Raw genomic sequence first — 25,117 nt, 5'->3', positions numbered from 1 at the left:
TCAACAACCCAGGATGAGCCCTCATGCACGGAACTTTGTTCGCCGAACTCAACAATGATATGCTGATCTGAGGGTGTGGGAGACAGTGACCCAGGCCTGACACTCGACCACTTTTACATTGTTAGTGTTCAAAAATGGAGTGTGGCCTTAGACTCTTGTCTGTCCTCTTATTTTCCCACATCCCTGACTCTTAACTCCCCTTTCTTTCCTCAAAACCAGTCCTATGAATATTTTGTGTGTGTTGGTCTGGCAGCATGTTCTAGGCGCCTACCAATCCGGGTGTAAAAACTTGCACTGCATATAGATGGGTGTTGATTTGCCATGGATAATTTGCTACACAAAGCTTGCATGAGCATCTTATTTACTCAACGATAAGAGAATCATTAACAGGTCCGGCATTGGTTGCCCTTGAACTGCATGACTTGCTACACTGGTAATTAATAACAGCAGATGGCATTCATAAACTAGGTTTTCTTTTAAACAGTAATTGCAGTAATTCCCCAGTCACCTTTGCCCTTTCAAATACTTAGCCCTTTCTTCTTGGTTTATATAACTGAACATGAATATATTGTTGTTTTGAACTCAAGTGTCATGGATACAGTCCACTAAATTTCTAGATCAGTAACATAACACCTGTACAAACACATCAGCTAATAGATGAGGGAAGAGAAGAGCAGGAGAAAGCTGGTCAACAGAATATTAGGAAAATTGGACGCACATGAGGCTTTTACCTTAAGACATAGGCCCATTCTGCTCACCATAAGACCATGCCAGATTTATTATTCCCACTCAACTCCATTCTCCTCATCTCTCCCCATAACCTTTGATGTCTTTACTAATCAACAACTAATCAATCTCCACTTTAAATGTACCCAATGACCTGGCCTCCATAGGCCTTTGTAGCAATGAATTCCACAGATTCACCAACCTCTGGTTACAGAATCTCTTCTTCATTTTTGTTCTATCCTGAGGCTGCAACTTCTGATCCTAGACTTTCCACAGCATGTCATCTGGCTGGTTCACCTGAAGCTTTTTTTTAAGCGTATCTAAATTTCTATTAACATATTAATTCAGAAGTACCTGCAAATGAAAGTGCGGTAGTCACAGCTATTGGCTCAGTCATCACTGATGTTCGACAATCAGATTCAACCAGATCCCCTTTTACAATCACTGGGGAAGAGGTGAAGTGCCGTAGTCCCACCTTTAATGGAGCAATCCAATTGAACTGAACTGAAGAGAGGCAGCCAACAAAACCCTGTGCATTGGCATTCAGTATCTCCTGGTCAAGATTGCCAATATCTGTAAAGGTGGAAGAGCACAAGAACTGGTTAATAGTATGTTAGATAGCAGTTGAAGAAGATGAAATATTTATATTAATGTTATGCACAAAATACCATCCAGGTAAAGCAAAGGTAGCACTTCCATTGTGTAATGGTATTTATTTCCCTGAACTTACTTAGCGAATGGTATCTCTCGAGCAACCAGCCTCAGCTATGGACCAGCTGTCCTGGACAATGAATATCCATCACAACCACCTCAGTTTCTCTCCCCATAGTCCCATACTACCTCAGATCCCTTTGGGTATTTTGCCACTTACACAAAAGGACAATTTAATATAGCCGTTTCAAGTCAAGTCCAGTTTATTGTCATGTGCACAATTACAGTGAGGTTCAGGTACAAAGAAAAACTTGCCTGCAGCACCACCGCAGGAATATAGGTGTAAACAACACAAAAAGCATAAGATGTACTTAAATCTACACCATAGAGTGAGAAACAAAGACTGAAGCAAAAAGTCTTTGAGTTTTTGGAAGAGTGAACCACAAAGGTCAATGAGGTAGTGAATGTCATCTACCTGGACTTTAGTAAGGCCTTTGACAAGGTCCTGTATGGTAGGGTGGTGTGGAAGGTTAGGTCCCATTCAATCCAAAGGAGCTAGTTTGGTGGACTCAAAATTGGCTCACAGGTAGGAAGCAGTAGGATCAAATGGTTGAGCAGATTCAGTAGACTGAATGGCCTAATTCTGCTTCTATGTTTTATGGGCTAAGTGGACAGTAGTGGTTAACAGTTGTTTCCTGGGATGGAGACCGGCGGCCAGTGATGTGCTCCAGGGATCAGTTCTGGGATTCTTGTACTGTTTATATAGTTGATTTGGATGCAAACAGACAAGGCTTGTTCAGTAAGTTTGCAGCTGACATAAAATTAAAAGTTAAAAGTACATTTATTATCAAAGTACGTATACAATATACAACTTTGAGATTCATCTCCTCACAGGCAGCCTGAAAGCAAAGAAACTCAACAGATCCCTTTAAAAAACGACATCCAATGTGCAGACAAAAAAGAAATCATGCAAACAACAGAAGTAAGCAAGCAGCATTCAGAAGCGAAGTTCACAAAAGGGTGTCCACAGACACTAAGCCTGCAGTCAATTCAACCTCAGTTCAACACAGACATGAGAGAACCTCACAAAGTATGCGAGTTGAAAAGACCCATGTCTCACTTCCGGTATTGACACACCAACCGTTTCAATTAGGCCCAGCACTTAAATCATCCAAACCCTGGGTCATTCCTTGCTCCTGGAATAAGATTTGGCCCCTTAAATGTTCATTAAGATGGCACCTGCATAGAATGCTCCTTAGGTCAACAACTTCTGGATAGATCATAAAACCATATATTTCACATCTTTTATGTCCTTGATGATTGTATTTCATCTTGATTGTGATTCTGGAACTGTTGGAATCTATAATTTGCAGTTTGGTGATCATTTGGGTTCTTCAGTGCTCGGCAGTCTCCAGAGCATTCTGGGAGGCAGAGGAAGTGCGCAGAAACTTCATGGAAAGAAGTCTGGGGAATGGGGCACAAGCTGACTTTGAAGCCATTTTGCCATTTAAACCTTCCATTGTCCAAAGTGACAAGGGAGTTAGAAACAGAGGTGAATGTAAAGAATGAGTGCCAGCTGCTTGCTTATTTATCACTGGTGAGATCATTCTACTATGGAGAAGGGAGACTGCCCTTTTATCACTGGTGAGATCACTCTACTATGGAGAAGGGAGACTGCCCTTTTATCACTGGTGAGATCATTCTACTATGGAGAAGGGAGACTGCCCTTTTATCACGGGTGAGATTACGCTACTACAGAGAGGGGAGACTGCACTTTTATCACTGGTGAGATCACTCTACTATGGAGAGTGGAGAGAGCCCTTTTATCACTGGTGAGATTACTCTACTATGGAGAGGGGAGACTGCCCTTTTATCACTGGTGAGATCACCCTAGTATGGAGAGGGGAGACTGCCCTTTTATCACTGGTGAGATCACCCTAGTATGGAGAGGGGAGACTGCCCTTTTATCAACGGTGAGATCACTCTGTTATGGAGAGGGGAGACTGCCCTTTTATCAACGGTGAGATCACTCTGTTATGGAGAGGGGAGACTGCCCTTTTATCACTGGTGAGATTGCTCTGCTGCAGAGAGGGTAGACTGCCCTTTTATCACTGGTGAGATCACCCTAGTATGGAGAGGGGAGACTGCCCTTTTATCAACGGTGAGATCACTCTGTTATGGAGAGGGGAGACTGCCCTTTTATCACTGGTGAGATTACTTTACTTTGGGGAGGGAAAGACCTGCCACTGTGCCCAAAGTATGTTACCCAGGTTTTCTGCATTTTGAATATGGGCTTGGATGTTGGATATTATTTGGTCTTAGTTTTTTTTGTATACTACGTTTTTATCCAAACTTTTTTGGGGTTTTTTTTAGCATGCAGTGCATGGGAATTTGGAGGATGAAGTGTCCATTCCATTTTTGTTCATTTTTTTTTGTGAGGGAAGGAATTATTTGGAGGTTGATGATTTAGCTACCATTCTTTAATTTCTTTATTTCATTGCTCTCTGGAGAAGAAGGACTTCCGTGCTGTATACTTCGATAATAAATGAACCTTTGAATTTTTCCAATTCTGGTCAGAGCTAAAATCGATTAATCCTTGGATCTTTCTTTGCTTACGGGCTTGAGTCCAGGTTCTGCCTCACTTTGGTGCTGCCACATTCAATCACCTCCAAGTTTGCTCCAGGAATGGCCAAGCATTGCTTAATTCCCAGGTCAAGCTGCCTCAGTTCGGTCCACACCCGCCATGCCACAACTGTACTGCAGCTTTGCGACATCAGCTCACACCGCAATAATGTCAGGTTCAAAAACTGAACTCCGAAATGGAGGTTACAATCTATTGATTGCAGAGATTATTTACCAGAAAGTGTGATTAATAAAGTAGTTAATAGTTTTCATTCTTTTGTTTGCTGCTAGCAAGTAGTCACTGAGCTTCACCAGCGCCATCTTAAACTGGAAGAAAAGGTGCTATTGCTAGGGAAGAGTGTTATTGTAGATTACAGAGAGATCTTCATCAGGTAGAGAAGTGGGCCTAGGAGTGGCAAATCAATTTCAGTATAGTTAAGTGTGAGGTGACACATTTTGGGAAGTGTAATCAACATAGGACTGATATGATGACTAGGGAGCGTAATGGAACAGAGAGACATTGTAGTGCAAGTACCTATTTTGTTGAAACTAGTCTCACAGGTAGACAGAGCAGTGAGAACGGTGTTTAGCACTCTGGCCTTCACCAGTCTGGGGCTTTGAGTATAGTGCTGAAATGGAGTGGACATGCAGAGGATGTTTCCAATAATAGGAGAGTCTGGGACCAGAGGGCTTAGACTTGTAATACAAGGATGTCCCTTTAGAACAGAGACAAGGAAGATTTTCTTTAGCCAGAGAGTGGTGAATCTTTGCAATTAATTCCCAGAGATGGCTGTGGAGCCAAGTCATTGGGTATATTTAAAGTGGAGGGTGAGAAGCTGTTGATTAAGTAAGGGTGTCAAAGTTTATGGGGAACAGACAGGAGAATGAGGTTAAAAGGGAAGTTAAAAACAGCCATATGAATAGAGGAGCAGACTTGATGGACCGAATGACTTAGTTCTGCTCTGATATTTTATCTCCATCAACAGGAAAAATAAATCATGTATAAGCTTAACTCACATGTATGTTCTTTTTGGAAGATTATTTCTCTTCAAACTATGAATCATTCTATTATTGAAAGGGTGCATACATCTGAAATAGCTACTGTTAAAAGTGACCTATTGTTATTACGGAAAATGTCACCATTTTTAATTAAACTTTATTGAATTTAATCTCTCGTGCACTGCTAAATGCCAAACACAGGTCAATGAAATTAAAGACGTCAATCTTGTTCAAATGTGTGTCAATTTGAAATATTGATGGGAACAGAAGTATGTTTTGGTCCCAGCACACACAGGTCTCACTGATCTGCTTTCAGAAACATGGTGTCTGTAGGACAGATGTTGCTGCCTACAAAATAAACTAATGGATACAGCCCAGTCCATCATGGGAAAAACCCTCCAGGTGGTGTATTTAATATTTTAGTAATATTATAAATATATTGTGTGATAAAACATTCTTTGTTGTTTACATAACTTATTACAGGTTATATGTAAAACTCCCACCCAGTGAGCACATCTACACCAAGCACTGTAGCAGGAAAGCAGCATCCATCATCAAAGACTCCCACTGATTATGCCATGCTCTCTTCTCACAGCTGCCATCAGGAAGGAGGGACAGGAGTCTATTACCCATGCAATCAGGTTTAGGAACAGTTATTACCCCCAACCATCAGGCTCTTGAACCAGAGGGGATAACTTCACTCAACTTCACTTATCCCATGCCTGAACTATTCGTACAGCCAAACGCTCTTCATCTCATGTTCTCGATATTAATTATTCATTTATTATTTTATATTTTTCTCAGCTCAAGCTGGAAGAATCTGAGGTGTGGGTATAGACAAGCATATTCATTTTTGAATTCCTAGGAACTTTGGACTATTCGACTGGTGTTTCGTATTGTGGCTTTCTGGAGATTTGCAAAATATTGCTGTGTAGGCCTAATTGTTTAATGTTAGTATGTAGTGACTTCAGGTTGAAACCAGCTGTACTTATTACCATTGGAACAATGTATACCCTGTTCATGTTCCATAGTCTTTCAAATTCCTCCTTTAATTTAGCATATTTCACTTATTAATTTTTTATTTGTTATGTGTGTTTGGCTTTACCTATTAAGTAAGTTGTTTTTGCTTGTGTATCCTGTAATATTATATCTAGATGGTTATTATGGATTGTCCTATGTGTAATAATGGATCAGTTGTAATATAACTTGCAGGACTCTGACTTTAAAACTGGATCAGGCTTGTACTTATAGTAAGGAACGGTGTCATTTATGAGTTTGTATTTTAAAGTAAGATTTTGTTGAATAATATTTGCCACTTGCTTGTGCCTGTGTAAGTAACCAGATTGAGTTAAACTGCTACAGGATTCTGTAAAGTCTTGGATTGTTTCATGTTTCACTTGGCATTTGCTGCATTTATCATCTTGAATTTGTTGTTTTTTTTAATATATATTTTTGATTTTTTTTTGTGTTAACCACCTGGTCCTGTTTTGCCACAACAAACCTCTCTGTTTCTAAGAAGGGGTATCCAGCTCTGAGCTAGGTACTTTAACACTTGTCGATATCTAGACTACTCAGATCATGGGAATGGCTTTCAAGAAGAGTCACATTCTTCCATTGCTTAACGTTTTCTTCTGTAGTGATAATTTCTTCATTTTTCTAGGCTGTGTTTTCATTTAAGTTTAGTGGTGTGTACATCTTATCAGAATTGGATATGCTCGTGTAGAGTGGTGAATCCTGTTTTAATTGAGGGAAATATATCCTTAGAAGTTTTATCTGACTGTTGTGTAAATTTTCTATGTCTATTATTCCCCTTGTGCCTGCTGTCCTAGCTAGTGCTAATCAAAGTGGGTTCGAGCGTATTCCAACATTTGTCATTTCAGTTCTTACTTTTCTTTGTAAATTTTCCTGATCAGTTTCAAAACAAAATATTATGCCAAAAGAATTCCTTAATTTAGGTATAGTAAAAGTGTTCATTGCCTTTGTTATATTTAATTATTGAGCTGTCTTTGGCAGATTTTTTTTTAAGTCTTGAAGCAAATTCTATCTAAAGTTTCCCCTTTACCGTGCTATGATTTATTTTCTTTGCTTGGTGATATTCCAGATAGTTACATGTTTCATATTCATCCATCAGTTGTATTGTACCCTGCTGCTCTGTTTTGTATTCCATTAGCTCTATTGTACCTTCCTTTATGTTCAATGTACTGCATTTATCCAGTCCAAAGTTCATGCTTAAATCTTTGGAAGATAATTCTACTATTTGAATTAATTGCTTTAGCTTTACTGATGGAGTGAAAATTTCAAATCAATGGTGTGTCAAGGTATAATTCCTTTGGTTGTCCCTGATTTGATACCCAATTTTTAGCCAATTCTATAGATTAGACAGAAGGTTTAAGTTAGACAGAACAATGGTGGGCTTAGAGAACTGCCTTGGAAAATACCTCGGTTTATTTTGATAAGTGCTTTTGCTCTTTTTTTGATTGTTAATAGATAGGATGATTACAGTGGGTCAATGCTTCATCAGATGTTGTAGGAATTTTCCAAGTATTGGGTGTAGCTTATATACATTTAGAGTGTTTATTAACCATGAGTGTGTGACAGAATCAAATGCTTCTTAGTAATAAATATCACAACATGAAAGATTTGTGCTTTTCCACTGCGCTTGATCTAGAGGTACAGAAACTTGTCAGTCGTTGTTGCTCTTTTTTATTATTACTTCTTTGTTTTTCTTTCTGTATTTGCACAGTTTCTTATCTTTGTCCAGTGGTTTTGGGGTTGGTCTTTCATTGATTCTATTGTGTTTCTTGAATCTACTGAGAAAGCCCATGAGCAAATGAACCTCAGGGTTTGTACTGTGTATGGTGACATATATACACTTTGAATTTTGGAATTACAGAAGGACTGCTCTGATGTGTGTGACTCACTAGCCAAAGTAGGGCAGTATGCGAGGGAATACCTGGCAATTGTCTTTCAGAATAAAATGTAGAATATAGAACCATACAGCACAATGCAGGCACTTTGAACCAGGATGTTGTGCCAACCTTTAAACCTACTCCACAATCTTTCTAATCCTTCCCTCCCACATAACCCTCCATTTTCCTTTTCATCCATATGCCTATCTAAGAGTCTCTAAAATGTCCCTAATCTATCACCAGCAGTGCATTTACTACTCTTTGTTTAAAAAAGAAACTAACTCTGACATCTTGCTTAAACTTTCCTCCATTAATCTTCAATAGATATCCTTGAGTATTATCTATTGTTCTCCTGGGAGAAAGGGCCCAAGCCTCTCAATATCCCTGAGGTCATTTCTTCGGCAGTTTGAACAGGGCACGACTGCGCAAATGGGTGAAGGTCAGCCTGTGAGACAACGGGAGAGTTTAAAAAGTGAGCAGATTAATGGAGCGGGCAACAGAGTAGTGGGAGATAGAGTAGGAAGGCTTTGGCTCGAGAGGCTTCGGCGAGCAGAGGCTGAGGACAAGTTTGCTCCCGGTGAGGTAAGGCCGGGTAAGCTCCTTTAATTAATCGAATTAGCTTAGAAGTAGGTAAAGGAGGCGGCAGTCAGGTGCTCTGTTTGCAGTATGTGGGAAGTCAGGGCGAGCACAATAGCCCCTGTCGTCTACACCTGTAAAAAGTGCATCCAGCTGCAGCTCCTGACAAGCGAAGTTAGCGAATTGGAGCTACAGCTGGATGAATTTTGGATCATTCGTGAGGCAGAGACGGGTAGATGGGTGACTGTCAGGAGAGGGAAGGGGAATAGACAGGAAGAGCAGAGCACCCCTGTGTCCGTTCCCATCAACAATAAGTATACCGTTTTGGATACTGCTGGTGGAGATGACCTACAGGGACAAGTTGCAGTGGTTGCGTCTCTGGCACCGAGACTGGACCCTCAGCTCAGAAGGGAAGAAGAGAAAAGAAGAGGGCAGTAGTGATGGGGATTCGATAGTTAGGGAGACAGATAACAGGTTCTGTGGGAGAGATCAAGAATCCCGGATGGTCTGTTGCCTCCCTGATGCCAGGGTTCGCGATATCTTGGATCGAGTTCTCAGTATTCTCAAGAGGGATGGTGAGCAGCCAGATGTCGTGGTCCATGTGGGGACCAATGACGTGGATAGGAAGAAGGAGGAGGTACTCTAAAGAAAGTTTTGGGAGTTAGGTGCAAAGTTGTAGGACAGGACCTCCAGGTTGCAATCTCAGGATTGCTACCCGTGCCACTTACAAGTCAGGCTAGAAACAGGAAGATAATGCAGCTAAATGCATGGCTAAGAAGTTGGTGCAGGAGGGAGGGCTTCATGTTTCTGGACAATTGGGCCTTGTTCCACGGAAGGTGGGACGGAACAGGTCGCACCTGAACTGGAGATGGACTAATATCCTTGCGGGAATGTTTGCTAATTCTGCTCCAGAGGGTTTAAACTCGATTTGCAGGGGGAGGGGAATCAGAGTGTTAGAGCAGATAGTGAGGTGGAGGAGGATAAAGGTCATGTGAGAACTGCCAGTATAGTGCATGGAGTAAAGCCAGATCTAACATATAAAGAGGCTTTGAGGAAAGAGAATCAGAATAAAGGGTGTAAAGGTAGTAAGGTAGAAGGGCTAAAGTGCGTGTACTTCAATGCAAGAAGCATCAGGAACAAAGGTGATGATCTGAGAGCTTGGATACGTAGATGGAATTATGATGTAGTGGCCATTACAGAGACTTGCCTGGCACCAGGGCAGGAATGGATTCTCAATATTCCTGGATTTCAGTGTTTTAAAAGGGATAGAGAGGGGGCAAAAGGGGCAGAGGGGTGGCATTACTGGTCAGGAATCCTATTACAGCTACAGAAATGGTGGGTAATGTAGCAGGATCCTCTTTTGAGTCAGTATGGTTGGAAGTCAGGAACAGGAAGGGAGCAGTTACTCTATTGGAAGTATTCGGTAGGCCTCCTGCTGGCAGCAGAGATACCGAGGAGCAGATTGGGAGGCAGATTTTGGAAAGGTGCAAAAATACAAATGTTGTTATCATGGGTGACTTTAACTTCCCTAATATTGATTGGCACCTGATTCGTTCCAATGGTTTAGATGGGGCAGAGTTTGTTAAGTGTGTCCAGGATGGATTCCTGTCACAGTATGTTGACAGGCCGACTAGGGGGAATGCCATACTAGATCTAGTATTAGGTAACAAACTGGGTCAGGTCACAGATCTCTCAGAGAGTGAGCATCTGGGGGACAGTGACCATCGTTTCCTGGCCTTTAGCATTATCATGGAAAAGGATAGAATCAGAGAGGACAGGAAAATTTTTAATTGGGGAAGGGCAAATTCTGAGGCTATAAGGCTAGAACTTGCGGGTGTAAATTGGGATGATGTTTTTGCAGAGAAATGAACTATGGACATGTGGTCGATGTTAAGGGATCTCTTGCAGGCTGTGTGGTGAACTACGTGTGCCTGTCTGGACACGCCCCCTGCTGACTGCTCCTGTGGCTCCTCCCACAGGCCCCTGTATAAAGGCGATCTGAGGCCTGGTGCTCAGCCTCAGTCTCCAGGACGTAGTATGATGGTCACTCACTCCTGGTTCCTTCTTCCAGTCAATAAAAGCCAATATCTCGCCTTACATCTCAGAGTGAGTTATTGATGGTGCATCAGGCTGTTAGGGATAAATTTGTCCTGGTGAGGAAGATAAAGAATGGTAGGGTGAAGGAACCATGGGTGACATGTGAAGTGGAAAATCTAGTCAGGTGGAAGAAGGCAGCATACATGAGGTTTAGGAAGCAAGGATCAGATGGGGCTATTGAGGAATATAGGGTAGCAAAAAAGGAGCTTAAGAAGGGGTTGAAGAGAGCAAGAAGGGGGCATGAGAAGGCGTTGGCAAATAGGGTAAAGGAAAACCCCAAGACATTCTTCAATTATGTGAAGTACAAGAGGATGACAGGAGTGAAGGTAGGACCGATTAGAGATAAAGGTGGGAAGATGTGCCTGGAGGCTGTGGAAGTGAGCGAGGTCCTCAGTGAATACTTCTCTTCGGTATTCACCACTGAGAGGGAACTTGATGACAGTGAGGACAATATGAGTGAGGTTGAAGTTCTGGAGCATGTTGATATTAAGGGAGAGGAGGTATTGGAGTTGTTAAAATACATTAGGATGGAAATCTTCGGGATCTGACGGAATATTCCCCAAGCTGCTCCACGAGGCAAGGGAAGAGATTGCTGAGCATCTGGCTAGGATCTTTATGTTGTCCACAGGAACGGTACTGGAAGATTGCAGGGAGGCGAATGCTGTCCCCTTGTTCAAAAATGGTAGTAGGGATAGTCCGGGTAATTATAGGCCAGTGAGCCTTACGTCTGTGGTGGGAAAGCTGTTGGAAAAGATTCTTAGAGATAGGATCTATGGGCATTTAGAGAATCATGGTCTGATCAGGGACAGTCAACATGGCTTTGTGATGGGCAGATCGTGCCTAACAAGCCTGATAGAGTTCTTTGAGGAGGAGACCAGGCAGATAGATGAGGGTAGTGCAGTGGATCTGATCTACATGGATTTTAGTAAGGCATTTAATAAGGTTCCATACAGTAGACTTATTCAGAAAGTCAGAAGGCATGGGATCCAAGAAAGTTTGGCCAGGTGGATTCAGAGTTGGCTTGCCTGCAGAAGGCAGAGGGTCATGGTGGAAGGAGTACATTCAGATTGGAGGGTTGTGACTAGTGGGATCCCACAAGGATCGGTTCTGGTACCCCTACTTTTTGTGATTTTTATTAATGGCCTGGATGTGGGGGTAGAAGGTTGGGTTGGCAAGTTTGCAGAAGACACAAAGGTTAGTGCTATTGTGGATAGTGTAGAGGATTGTCAAAGATTGCAGAGAGACATTGATAGGATGGAGAAGTGGGCTGAGAAGTGGCAGATGGAGTTCAACCTGGAGTTGTGTGAGGTTGTACATTTTGGAAAGACAAACTCCAAGGCAGAGTACAAAGTAAATGGCAGGATACTTGGTAGTGTGAAGGAGCAGAGGGATCTGGGGTCCCTGAAAGTTTCCTCACAGATAGATAGGGTAGTTAGAAAGCTTGATTTCATAAATCAAGGGATAGAGTTTAAGAGTTGCGAGGTAATGATGCAGCTCTATAAAACTCTGGTTAAGCCACACTTAGACTACTGTGTCCAGTTCTGGTCGCCTCACTATAGGATGGATGTGGAGGCATTGGATAGGGTACAGAGGAGATTTACCAGGATGCTGCCTGGTTTAGAGAGTATGCATTATGATCAGAGATTAAGGGAACTAGGGCTTTACTCTCTGGAGAGAAGGAGGATGAGAGGAGACATGATCGAGGTATACAAGATATTAAGAGGAATAGACAGAGTGGACTGCCAGCGCCTCTTCCCCAGGGCACCACTGCTCAATACAAGTGGACATGGCTTTAAGGTAAGGGGTGGGAAGTTGAAGGGGGATATTAGAGGAAGGTTTTTTACTCAGAAAGTGGTTGGTGTGTGGAATGCACTGTCTGAGTCGGTGCTGGAGGCAGATACACTAGTGAAGTTTAAGAGACTACTAGACAGGTATATGGAGGAATTTAAGGTGGGGGGATATAGGGAGACAGGGTTTAATGGTCGGCACAACATTGTGGGATGAAGGGCCTGTACTGTGTTGTACTATTCTATGTTCTATAATCTTATACACCTCTGTCAAGATGCCTCTCATCCTCCTTCACTGCAAATAAAAACCTCTAGTTTACTCAACCTTTCTAAGACACATTCTCTAATCTTCAAGTTTCTTTAAAGAGTACGAGTATGGCTGCCATACTCTTAAGTTTCTTCTTATGTTGCCTGGAAATCTCCCAGAATAGAAAAGAGTACTCCCATGATGAGATGGGTGGAGGTCACAGATTCAGATTCAGAGTTTGAATCACAGAGTCAGAGACCACTACACCATGGAACAGGCCTTTCAGTCCCTGCTGAACTTTTTTACTGCCTAAACCCATCTCCTGCACCCGGACTATACCCTTCCCATCCATGTACCTATTCAAGCTTCTCTTAAATGTTGCAATTCAACACACATCCACCATTTCTACTGGCAGCTCGTTCCATGTTTGCACCACCCTCTGAGTGAAGAAGCTCCCCCTCAAGTTTCCCTTAAATATTTCATCTTACACCTTAAATCTATGATTTTCAGTTCTAGTATCATCCAACTTGGAGGAAAAAGTCTGCTTTTCTTTATCCTATCTATGCCCCTCATAATTTTGTATGTCTTTATAAGACAGCCACTCATTCTCCTATGTTTCAGGGAATGAAGTTCTAACCTATTCATCCTATCCCTGTAACTCAGGTCCTCAAATCCCAACAACATCTGCCTAAATGTTATTGATACTCTTTCAAGCTTATTGATATACAGTCCGTTTATCAATTCGAATCAGTACATTTTGGCCCAATTAAGCTGCTGACCCAAATAGCCAAATTTTCAAGGAAATAGTTAAAAAGGTATAAAAAAACACAAACTACCATTTAACGGAGTCACAAATTATGTACTTAAAAGAAATGCAGAATAAATTAGAACACTACCAATACCACTATAGTACTATAAAGTTGTGTATTATTTTCTAATAGTTATTGGCAGAAGAATTTATCCAGTATACACTACTGTGTTCTATTGATTGATTGACACAGACACCTTATGCAGATAATGGACAGTCTTCATACAATGCTTTCAACCATTACATCCTTCAAATCTTCATTTTCATTGTAACATTCTAGATGATACTGATACATTCAAATTTCTCATAGTTCGTAACTTGAAGTACTAAAATCAGTTCATTTTCACTCCCGGTCATTCTGGCACCTCCAAGCCTGAATGATTGAAACCACAGTGAGGAAAACAGTTCCGAATTGTCTTACTGTTTGTTTCTCAACAACAATCAGTGACAAAATTCAGGGCTTTTTGAACACAAACACATGCAATTGACGCTTTTTAAAAACTATAATATCTAAGCACAGCATAGTGTCTAATGGCCATAGGAGTTCATGCAAATTATGCTAGTTATAAACAGTTCTGGGACTCCTGTCCCAATTCATGGTACAGTGTCTGAACCTGCACACCTGTGGGATGTGGGAATCCTGAGGAAACCTAGGTAGCCATGGGGAGAACATGTAAGCTCCACACAGCCAACAGGTACTAAAGTTTGAAAGGTTGAGGTTCAACAAGTGTAGGCAGGGTGGTAGGTCAGGCAGTGGAATGTTCCTCCTGTGAGATGCGGATTTCAGGGTGCCTACTTCTGCAGGAAGTGTACCCAACTTCAGCTCCTGATTGACAAGGTCAAGGAGTTGGAGCTGGAGCTTCTTAGATGATACTTTTACTGAGGTGCTCACAGCCAGAGTGCAGCCTTCAGATAGTGTTTGGCTGACCACCAGGGGAGGTAAAGGGAGTAAGGGGTTCCCCTGTGGTCATTCCCCTCAGCAACAAGTATACCCCTTTGGATACTGCTGGGTGACCTATAAAGGCACAGCAGCAACAGCGAGGTCAGTGGCTGGCTCTAACGCTCAGCAGGAAAGGGTAAAGTCAAATAGAGCGATAGTGTAATAAGGAAACTACCTCTGACATCTTGCCTAAAATTTCCTCCACTGATCTTGCATAGATATCCTTGGGAAAAGGGCCTGGCTGTTCAGTGTCCCCGATGATCTTATAACTTCTATCAAGATGCCTCTCATCTTCCTTCACTCCAAATAAAAAATCTCGAGCTCACTCAACCTTTCCTTCATAAGAGTGATAGATAGGGAGATGGACAGGAGATCCTGTGGCCATGAAAAGATACCATGATGCTGTTTTGTCTCCCAGGTGCTAGGTCATGAGTGTCTCAGTGTGGCTGTAGAATATTCTCAAGAGGGAAGGTGAGCAGCCTGCAGTTATGCTGCACATTGGCACCAATGACATAGTAGAAAGGGAGAAGAGATCCTGCACAATGAGTATAGGGAGTTAGGGAAGAGGCGGAAGAACAAGGTAATAATCTCTGCAATACTTCCAGTACATGTGCTGATTAGGGCAGGAACAGATGATAGTACAGATGAAAGAGTGGCAGAGGAATTGGTGCAGGGGGCAGGGTTTCAGATTTTTGGATCATTAGGATCTCTTTTGAAGAAGGTATGACTTGTACCAAAAGGATGGGTCACATCTGAATCTGAGGGAGACCAATATCCTTGTGGGCAGATTTTCTAGAGCTGTTGGAGGTAAGAATCAGATTGAAAGAGCTGAGAATAGGGCAGTTGGTGTTAAATTGATATACTATACAGTGAGACTGTGATGAAGGACAGGTATGTGATGGGGCAAAATTGTAGTCAGTGGGATTGGTTGAATTTTAACATGGGGGCAAAATGTGAAAGGGTGATAAATACAGGATTGAATATGTTATATTTGAATGTACACGGTATATGCAATAAGGTAGATGATCTTGTAGTGCAGTTAGAGGTATAATGTTGTGGGCACCACTGAGTCATGGCTGAAAGATGATCACTGTTGGGAGCTTAACATCCAAAGCATACACATTGTATCAAAAGGACAGGCAGGTAAGCAGAAGGGATAGGGTGGATATATTAAATCCTTAGAAACAGGTGACATAGGATTGGAAGATACAGAATCCTCGCGGGTAGAATTAAAAAACTGCAAGGGTAAAATGATCCTAATCGGAGTTATATACAGGCCGTCGAACAGTAGCCAGGATGTGAGATATAAGTTTCAACAGAAAATAGAAAAGACATGTAATAGGACAATGCAAGATTTCAATATGCAGGTGAAAGTGGAAAGTTCAGATTGGAATTGCATCCCATGAAAGGGAATTTGTAGAATGTTTATGAGATGGCCTTTCAAGGCATCTTTAAGACCACTAGAGGAAAGGCAATTCTGGATTGGGTGTTGTGTAACGAGCCAGATTTGTTTAAGGAGTCCAAGATATAAGAACCCTTAGGATGCAGTGTTATAATATGACAACATTTATGCTGATATTTTAGAGGGAGAAGATAAAATCAGATGTATCAATATCAAAATGTATCATGGACTGAAAGGAATTGATTGGAAGGGGACACTAGCAGGGATGACAGCAGAACTGTAACAGCCATTTTGCAGTAAGAGTTTCTCAGGGAAATTTGGAAGATGCAGGATAGATACATCCCAAAGATGAAGATGTATTCTAAAGGGAATATGAGGCAATCGTGGCTGACAATGGCAGTCAAAGACATCGTAAAATCAACGGGATGGTATACGATACAGTGAAAATTAGTGAGAAAGGCAGAAGACTGGCAATCTTTTAAAAACCAACGGAAGGCAGCTAAAGACCCATAGGTGAGAAAAAAATGAAATATTAAGTTAAGCTAGCCAATTATATATATAAGAGGATACCAGAAGTTCTTTTAGATATATAAAGAGTAAAAGAAAGAAATTAGAGTGAATATTGGACTACTGGAAAAGAATCCGAAGAGGTGGACAATAAAATGACAATGATCTTAGTAAGTATTTTGTGTTAGTCTTCACTGTGGAAGACCCTAGCAGTATACCAAAAATTTGTGTGTGTCAAGGGGCAGAAGTAAGTGCAGTTGCTATTAATAAGAAGAAGTGCTTGGGAAGCTTTGAGTGTCTAAAAGTAGAAAAAGTCACCAGATTCGGATGGATGATACCCCAGGCTTCTGAAAGAGGTAGCTGAAGAAATTATGAAGGCAGTAGTGATGATCTTTCAAAAATCATTAGATTCCAGAATGGTTCTGGAGGAATGGAAATTTGCAAGTATCACTGCACTCTTTAAGAAGAGGGAGGCAGTAGAAAAGAAATTATAGGCCAGTTAGCCTGACCTAAGTGGTTGAGAAGATGTTGGAGTCTATTATTAAGGATGTGGTTTTGAGGTATTTGGAAGTACATGATACAATAAGCCACAGTCAACATGGTTTCCTTAATGGGAAGTCTTGCCTGACAAATCTGTTGGAATTCTTTGAGGAAATATTAGGCAGGATAGACAGAGCAGAGTCAGTGGATGCAGTTTACATGGATTTTTAGAAGGTGTTTGACAAGGTGCATACAAGATAACAAGATAAGGACTCATGACATTGCAGAAAAAATACTAGCATGAACAGAAGATTGGTTGACTGGCAAGAACCAAAGAGCAAAAATAAATGGAGCCTTTTCTAGTTTAATGTTGGTGACTAGCGGTGTTCTGCAAGGATTTGGGACTGCTTCTTTTCGTGCTTTATGTCAATGATCAGGATGATGGAATTGATGGCTTTGTGGCCAAGTTTGTAGATGATTTGAAGAGAGGTGGAGGAGCAGGTAGTTTTGAGGAAGTAGGGAGTCTGCAGAAGGACTTAGGCAGTTTAGGAAAATGGGCATAGAATTGGCAAATGGAATAGAGTGTAGGGAAATGTATGGTCATGCACTTTGGTAGAAGGGATAAAGGCATAGCCTATTTTCTAAAGAGGCAGTAAATTCAAAAAATCAGAGGTGCAAAGGACTGCATTCCATATTGGTTAACTTGCAGGTTGAGCCAGTGGTAAGGAAGGCAAATGCAGCGTTCACATTCGTTTTGAGAGAACTAAAATATAAAAGCAAGGATATAAGTCAGAAGCCTTTGAGGAGATGCGAAGGGATTTAGAGAGAGTGGATTGGGTCAAGTTGTTTTATGGGAAGGATGTAATAGAGAAATGGAGGTCATTTAAGGGTGAAATTATGAGGGTACAGAATCTTTATGTTCCTGTTAGGTTGAAAGGAAAGGTTAAAGGTTTGAAAGCACCATGGTTTTCGAGGGATATTAGAAATTTGGTTCAGAAAAAGAGGGATGTCTACAATAGATATAGGCAGCATGGAGTAAAGGAATTGCTCGAGGAATATAAAGAATGTAAAAGGAATCTTAAGAAAGAGATTAGAAAAGCTAAAAGAAGATACGAGGTTGGTTTGGCAAATAAGGTGAAAGTAAATCCGAAATGTTTCTACAGTTATATTGAAAGCAAGAGGATAGTGAGGGATAAAATTGGCCCCTTAGAGAATTAGAGTGGACAGCTATGTGTGGAGCTGAAAGAGATGGGGGAGATTTTGAACAATTTCTTTTCTTCTGTATTCACTAAGGAGAAGGATATTGAATTATGTAAGGTAAGTGAAACAAGTAGGGAAGTTATTGAAACTATGACAATTAAAGAGGAGGAAGTACTGGCATTTTTAAGGAATTTAAAAGTGGATAAATCTCCGCATCCTGACAGGATATTCCCCAGGACCTTGAGGGAAGTTTGTGTAGAAATAGCAGGAGCTCTGACAGAGATCTTTAAGATGTCATTAGAAACGGGGATTGTGCCAGAGGATTGGCATATTGCTCATGTGGTTCCATTGTTTAAAAAGGGTTCCAGAAGTAAGCCTAGCAATTATAGACCTGTCAGTTTGACATCAGTGGTGGGTAAATTAATGGAAAGTATTCTTAGAGATAGTATTAATAATTATCTGGATAAATAGGATCTGATTAGGAGTAGCCAGCATGGATTTGTGCGTGGAAGGTCATGTTTGACAAACCTTATTGAATTTTTTGAAGAAGTTACGAGGAATGTTGACGAGGGTAAAGCAGTGGATGTAGTCTATGTGGACTTCAGCAAAGCCTTTGACAAAGTTCCACATGGAAGGTTAGTTAAGAAGGTTCAGTCATTAGGTATTAATGCTGGAGTAATAAAATGGATTCAACAGTGGCTAGATGGGAGATGCCAGAGAGTAGTGGTGGATAATTGTTTATCGGGATGGAGGCCGGTGACTAGCGGGGTGCCTCAGGGATCTGTTTTGGGCCCAATGTTGTTTGTAATATACATAAATGATCTGGATGATGGGGTGGTAAATTGGATTAGTAAGTATGCCGATGATACTAAGGTAGGAGGTGTTGTGGATAATGAGGTGGGTTTTCAAAGCTTGCAGGGAGATTTATGCCAGTTAGAAGAATGGGCTGAACGTTGGCAGATGGAGTTTAATGCTGAGAAGTGTGAGGTTCTACATTTTGGCAGGAATAATCCAAATAGAACATACAGGGTAAATGGTAGGGCATTGAGGAATGCAGAGGAACAGAGAGATCTAGGAATAACAGTGCATAGTTCCCTGAAGGTGGAGTCTCATGTAGATAGGGTGGTGAAGAAGGCTTTTGGAACGCTGGCCTTTATAAATCAAAGCATTGAGTACAGAAGTTGGGATGTAATGTTAAAATTGTACAAGGCATTGGTAAGGCCAAATTTAGAATATTGTGTGCAGTTCTGGTCACCGAATTATAGGAAAGATATCAATAAATTAGAGAGAGTGCAGAGACGATTTACTAGGATGTTACCTGGGTTTCAGCACTTAAGTTACAGAGAAAGGTTGAACAAGTTAGGTCTCTATTCATTGGAGCATAGAAGGTTGAGGGGGGATTTGATCGAGGTATTTAAAATTTTGAGAGGGACAGATAGAGTTGACGTGAATAGGCTGTTTCCATTGAGAGTAGGGGAGATTCAAACGAGAGGACATGATTTGAGAGTTAGGGGGCAGAAGTTTAAGGGAAACACGAGGGGGTATTTCTTTACTCCGAGAGTGATAGCTGTGTGAAATGAGCTTCCTGTAGAAGTAGTAGAGGCCAATTCAGTTGTGTCATTTAAGGTAAAATTGGATAGGTATATGGACAGGAAAGGAGTGGAGGGTTATGGGCTGAGTGCGGGTAGGTGGGACTAGGTGAGATTAAGAGTTCGGCACGGACTAGGAGGGCCGAGATGGTCTGTTTCCGTGCTGTGATTGTTATATGGTTATATGGTTTAAACCTTATGAGGCATTGGTTAGACTGCAAGTGGACTATTGTGAGCAGTTTTAGACAACCTATCTCAAAGCTGTGCTGGCATTGGAGGGGGTCTAGAGAAGGTTCACAAGAATAATTCCAGGAATGAAAGGCTTAACAAACCAGATCTGTTGATGGCTTTGGGCCTATGCTCACTGGAGTTTTGAAGAATGAAGGGGAACTCATTGAAACTGATTTAAAATTGAAAGCCCTAGATAGAGTGGATGTGGAGAGGATGTTTCCTATAGTGAGGGAGTCTGGGACCAGAGGGCACTGACTCAGAATAGAGGGACATCCATTTAAAATGGAGATGAAAAGGAATTTCTTCAGCTAGAGTGTGGTGAGCCTGTGGAATTCATTATCACAGATGGCTGTGGAAGCCAGGCCATTGTGTATATTTAAAGCAGATATTGATATATTCTTGGTGAATTGGGGCTTCAAAAGTTACAGTGAGAAGGCAGGAGAATTGATTTGAGAGGGATAATACATCAGTCATGACGGGATGGCAGAGCAGACTAGATGGGTTGAATAGCGTAATTCTGCTTCTTTGTCTTATTGGCTTCCTCAAAGGGGACCATAACATTGTCACGGTTTGGAAGCTTGCGTGCCTCCATGATCCAGAGAGCTATGTTAGTTGGAGTCAGGGCTTTATGCTTTAGCTCTTCATAGGGTCACCCATGCCAAACAGGTCTAAGGGAGAGACTAGACTAAGAGTGCTCTACCAGTCCTCCAGTTTTGGGGTATCAGCTCAGGGCTAACAACCATGACTGGTATAACAAAACTATTTTGGAAACAGTAATGAAACATCCTTCAACATCTAAGTGCAGCAGTATTCCTGAGACTCCACCAGGACTTGTATGGCTGACAGTAATGAAAACTGACAAGGAGCAACTGGCTCAAAGAAGGAAGCCCTGAACACCACCAGAGATGAAGACCTTCATTACTGCCCCATATGCTAATGGCATAATGGGCAGTAAGTAGGTAAGCCTTATCATCTAATGGAAATAGGACTTAGATTACCTCAATAGGTGCATGCATTCCCTGGGTCAGAAAACTGATTGTCCAGAATAATGTAATGATCTCCCAAAATGAGATCCAACCACTGAATAGGAAAGGAATGGGGCACAGAGATCATACAGTTGAATTTGAGTCCCTCTCTATAAACCATTGATTTCCCAGAATGGAATATAGATTTCTCAGAAAGGAACATATATGTCTGAGAATGGGATATGGTTCCTTTAGGTACAATTACTGAAAACTAAAAATTAATACTAAAATTATCAAAGAATATAAAGATTTCAGACACAAAACACTTCAGTCTATCAAGTACACCCAAATAAGATCTCAGACTTTCCTTTAGCAGCAACGTTGATTTCATCAAGGAAAATTAACTTCCTTTCCCTACTTTAGAACAAAATATTTATCATCTTTGTTTTGCCCTTCTGTCTTCTCAACAGCTAGTGCTCCAGTGTAATGTTTCCTTCACAATATCTAAATTGCTTATCAATATTAACAAGCTCATTATTGATTAATCAACTTCAGAAACAACCCTGAAAAACAATAAACATTACAGGCAAGTCAGTGATCTTCTGTTGGGCATGAACATGCTGATGGATTTTTGAATTAGGAGTCATTCTATTGAAAGAGAATGAACAAAGTTTTTAATCTAATTGTCTTTTGGATTTGAGTCTGTATCTGAAACATTTTGATAGACATAAATGTCGAGATTTATATATTCTGATCCAACTGCTGTCAACACTGGAAGACATGTCAAGATGAAATGCATGCTCGCTGCTCAAGATATTATCAGATTCTCCTTGCTCTTAATAAATCAAGTGTCTGGCTTTTCTAAAAGATTATGTGCAATGATAACTGTGTAATAACTTTTATATGTGAAATAGCTGCTAAATCTGAAATTATTTTACTCAATCTTCTTTCATTCTTAGAATGTTGTTTAGAAGAATTTAACTCTTACATTTGGTGTAATTGTTTTAGAACATAAAACAACACTGCATCGGAATAGGCCCTTCAGTCCATGACGATGTGGCAAACTAATAAATCTAGTAATTAAATGCCAGATAAACAAATCCCTTCAACCTATACAATATCTATCTCTCTCCATTTCTTCCACATTTATCTGCCTATCTAAGAGCCTCTTAAATGCCCTTATTACCTGTACTATCACCCTTGACATTGCATTCCAGGCACTCAACACTCTTGTATGTGTAAAAAAAAACATCCTGCACATTTCCTTTGGACTTTGCCCCCTAACCTTAACTGCATCTCCTTCTGAATTAGACATTTTGACCCTATGAAAGAGATAATGTTTGTCTATTCTATGTATGACTTCCATAATCTAATAAACTTCAATCAAGACACCCAAGCTGTCCAAACTCTCCTTTCATCACATGCTCTCTAATCCAGGCAGCATCCTTACAAACCCCTTCTGCACGCTCTCTAAAGCCATGACATCCCCATAATGGGGTGAACAGAATTGAATGGAAGTTCTCAAAATGTGGCCTAACCAGAGTTTATAAATCCAAATTTGTTTTAAAATTATATGAAATAATACAAAAACATCTTCCCATCTACTTTGTTACAACCTTACATCAAACCTTTCAGGCAATTCTGTCCGATGTGTCCTTGTTGGCTCTACGGTACACTTCTTTCTTCCTCGTTTCCCAATGCACCAACAATGTATGTATCATATTGCGGGAGTAACTCATTAAGTCAGGCAGCATTTATGCAGGGAAATCGACAGTTGATGACAGTACTGGAAACATTCAGCAGGATATTTTGAATGTGTTGCTCTAGAGTTCAAGAATCTGCAGATTCTCTTGTACTTCACAGATGTAATGCCTCTTTTTTCAGTACATACTTACAAATTGTTGCTTTTTTTGGATGAGATATTAAATGTATACAGTATACATTTGTATAAATGTAAAAGATACAAATGGACAATTCACCTAGGAGCAGGAGTATCATTTGCTGTATTCTGTAAGTCACAGGTTTAGGGTAAAAGGTGAAATATTTAAAGGGAACCTGGGAGCAAACATCTTCACTCAGAGAGTGGCAGGATTAGAGAACCCTGGTTGATGAGGGATGTTAAGACATATTATGTCAGATGTAGGCAGCCCAGATCAAGGGAGTCCCTTGAGGAGTATAAGAAATATAGAAGACGTAAAAAAGAAATTAACAGCGCACTGGAGGATCAGTGTGTTAATCAATGTGTGGAATAGTCAGCGATGGACAAGGTCTTAAATGAATTCTTGACTTGTTATCTATACTTACTGTGGAGAAGGATAGGCTGGTGAGTTCAGGGAAGAGAATGGTGATGTCCTGAAACATAGTGGCATTATGAAAAAGGAGATGTTGGTATTTTTGAAGCAGATCAAACCCTGGACTCAACCAGCCATTGGACAATGTGGGAAGAAATTGCTGGGGTTCTGGCAGAGATTGTTCTATTTCTTGAGTGTGGGTGAAGCACTAGAAAACTGTTAGATGGCTAATGTTGTCCAATACGTAGGGCTGCAAGGACAAGTCAAGAAACTACAGACAAGAGAGCTTAATATTTAAGGTTACTGGAAAGGATTCTGAGGGACAGGAACGATCTGCATTTTGAAAGGTAAGGAAAGGAGTGGCCTTCTGCATACAAATATTCTGCCTCTTGGACTTGATTAAGTTATTCAAAATAGTGACCTAGATTACTGATAAATGCAGTGTGGTAGCTTTGTCAACATGAACTTTAGCAGAGTCTTTGACAAGATACCACATGGTAGACTGGTCCAGAAGGTTAGATCACATGGGATCCATGGTGAGGTAACCAAATTGATACAAAATAGGAGGGAAAAGATGGTAATGAAGGGTTTCTTCTTTCAGACTTGGGTCCTGTGACCAGTGATGTGCCATAGAGATCTATGCTGGGTCCCTGTCATTTGTAATACATGTTGATAAACTTGGATGAGAATGTAGGTGGGGTGATTAGTGAGTATGCAGATGACACCAAAATTGGTGATATAGTGAAGAAGGTTGCCTCAGCTTCTGTTTAACCTCAATTACATTGAAAAGTGGGCAAAGGAATGGAAAGAAAAAGAAAGGATGGAAATTAACTCAGACAAGTATGAAGTGATCCATTTTGAGAAGTTAAAGCAGTACAGGACATATATAGTGAACGACAGGGCTCTGGGGACGTTGTTGAAAGAGGGGCTGCAGTACAAGTAGCAACACAGGCAGAGAGAATGTATAGCAAGCTGTCCCTTATCAGTGGTACATTAAGTACAGGAGGTAGGATGGTATGTTACAACCACACAAGGTGTTGGTGAGACCACACTTGGAGTATTCATGTGCACATGGATCTTATTAAGTTAAAGAGGGTGCAGAACAGATTCTCAAGGGTGTTGCCAAACGGAGCGCTGTGTTACAAAGAGAGGATGAATAGGCAGGGGCAGATTTCCCTGGAGCAAACCTTGATAAAATGATAAGGGACATAAGTTCAAACTAAATTTATTATCAAAGTACATATATGTCACCATATGCTACCTGAGGTTCATTTTCTTCTCGGCATTCACAGTAAATACAAAGAAATACAATAGAATCACTGAAACACTACACACAAAGACAGACATATCACCAATGTGCAAAAGACATCAAAATTTGCAAATACAAAAAGAAAAACAAAATAATAATAATATGAAATTAGTAAGTATTAAATAGTACTGAGTACATGAATTATATGGTCCTTGAAAATGAGTGCATAGGTTGTGGACTCTACTCAGTGTTGGGTGAGTGAAGTTATCCACGATGGTTAAAGGGTTTAACTGTCTCTGAACCTGGTGGTGTGGGACCTAAGGCTCTTGATGGCAGTGAGAAGAGAGCATGGTAAGGCGAATGCTTCAGTTCTTTTTACTCAGGATTGGGGGTCCAATTCTAGAGGACATGGATTAAAGTGAGAAGCTTAAAGATTTAAAGGGAATCTGAGAGACATTTTTCTTACAAAGAGGGTGCTAGATATGAAATAAGCTGCCAGAGGAGTTGTTTGAGGCAGGCACAATCACAACATTTAACAAATATTTGAACAAGTCCATTGAAGGTAATTATGTCCTTCTGTCCCTGTTGCACTTTATTCTACATTTTGTTACTGTTTCCCCCTATATGACCTTAGTGCACTGTGTAATGAATTGATCTGTATGAACAGTATATCACTGTATATCAGAATGTGAAAATAATGAACCAATTACATGTGAAAATAATAAGCATTTGGGAGTCTTTGTGCAGCATTCCCTAAAGGTTCATTTGCAGGTTGAGTCTGTGGCAAATGCAATGTTAACATTCATTTCAAGGGGACTAGAACATAAAAGCAAGGATGTAA

At 40.8% G+C, this 25,117-nt stretch overlaps 1 protein-coding gene across 1 annotated transcript in view; it reads right to left on the bottom strand.

Moving 5' to 3' along the window:
- Positions 1-25,117, bottom strand: part of LOC132394274 (contactin-associated protein-like 5) — a 1,716,192-nt gene that overhangs the window by 84,270 nt on the left and 1,606,805 nt on the right. The window contains exon 22 of the mRNA XM_059970198.1: positions 1,081-1,299. Within this exon, the coding sequence (XP_059826181.1) occupies positions 1,081-1,299 (219 nt within the window). The remainder of the gene's footprint in view (positions 1-1,080; positions 1,300-25,117) is intronic.

The sequence above is a fragment of the Hypanus sabinus genome, chromosome 5 (genome assembly GCF_030144855.1).
Source record: "Hypanus sabinus isolate sHypSab1 chromosome 5, sHypSab1.hap1, whole genome shotgun sequence".
Classification (NCBI taxonomy): Eukaryota; Metazoa; Chordata; class Chondrichthyes; order Myliobatiformes; family Dasyatidae; genus Hypanus; species Hypanus sabinus.
The sequence above is the reverse complement of the archived record's forward strand: the minus strand, read 5'-3'. Positions and strand labels throughout refer to the sequence as shown.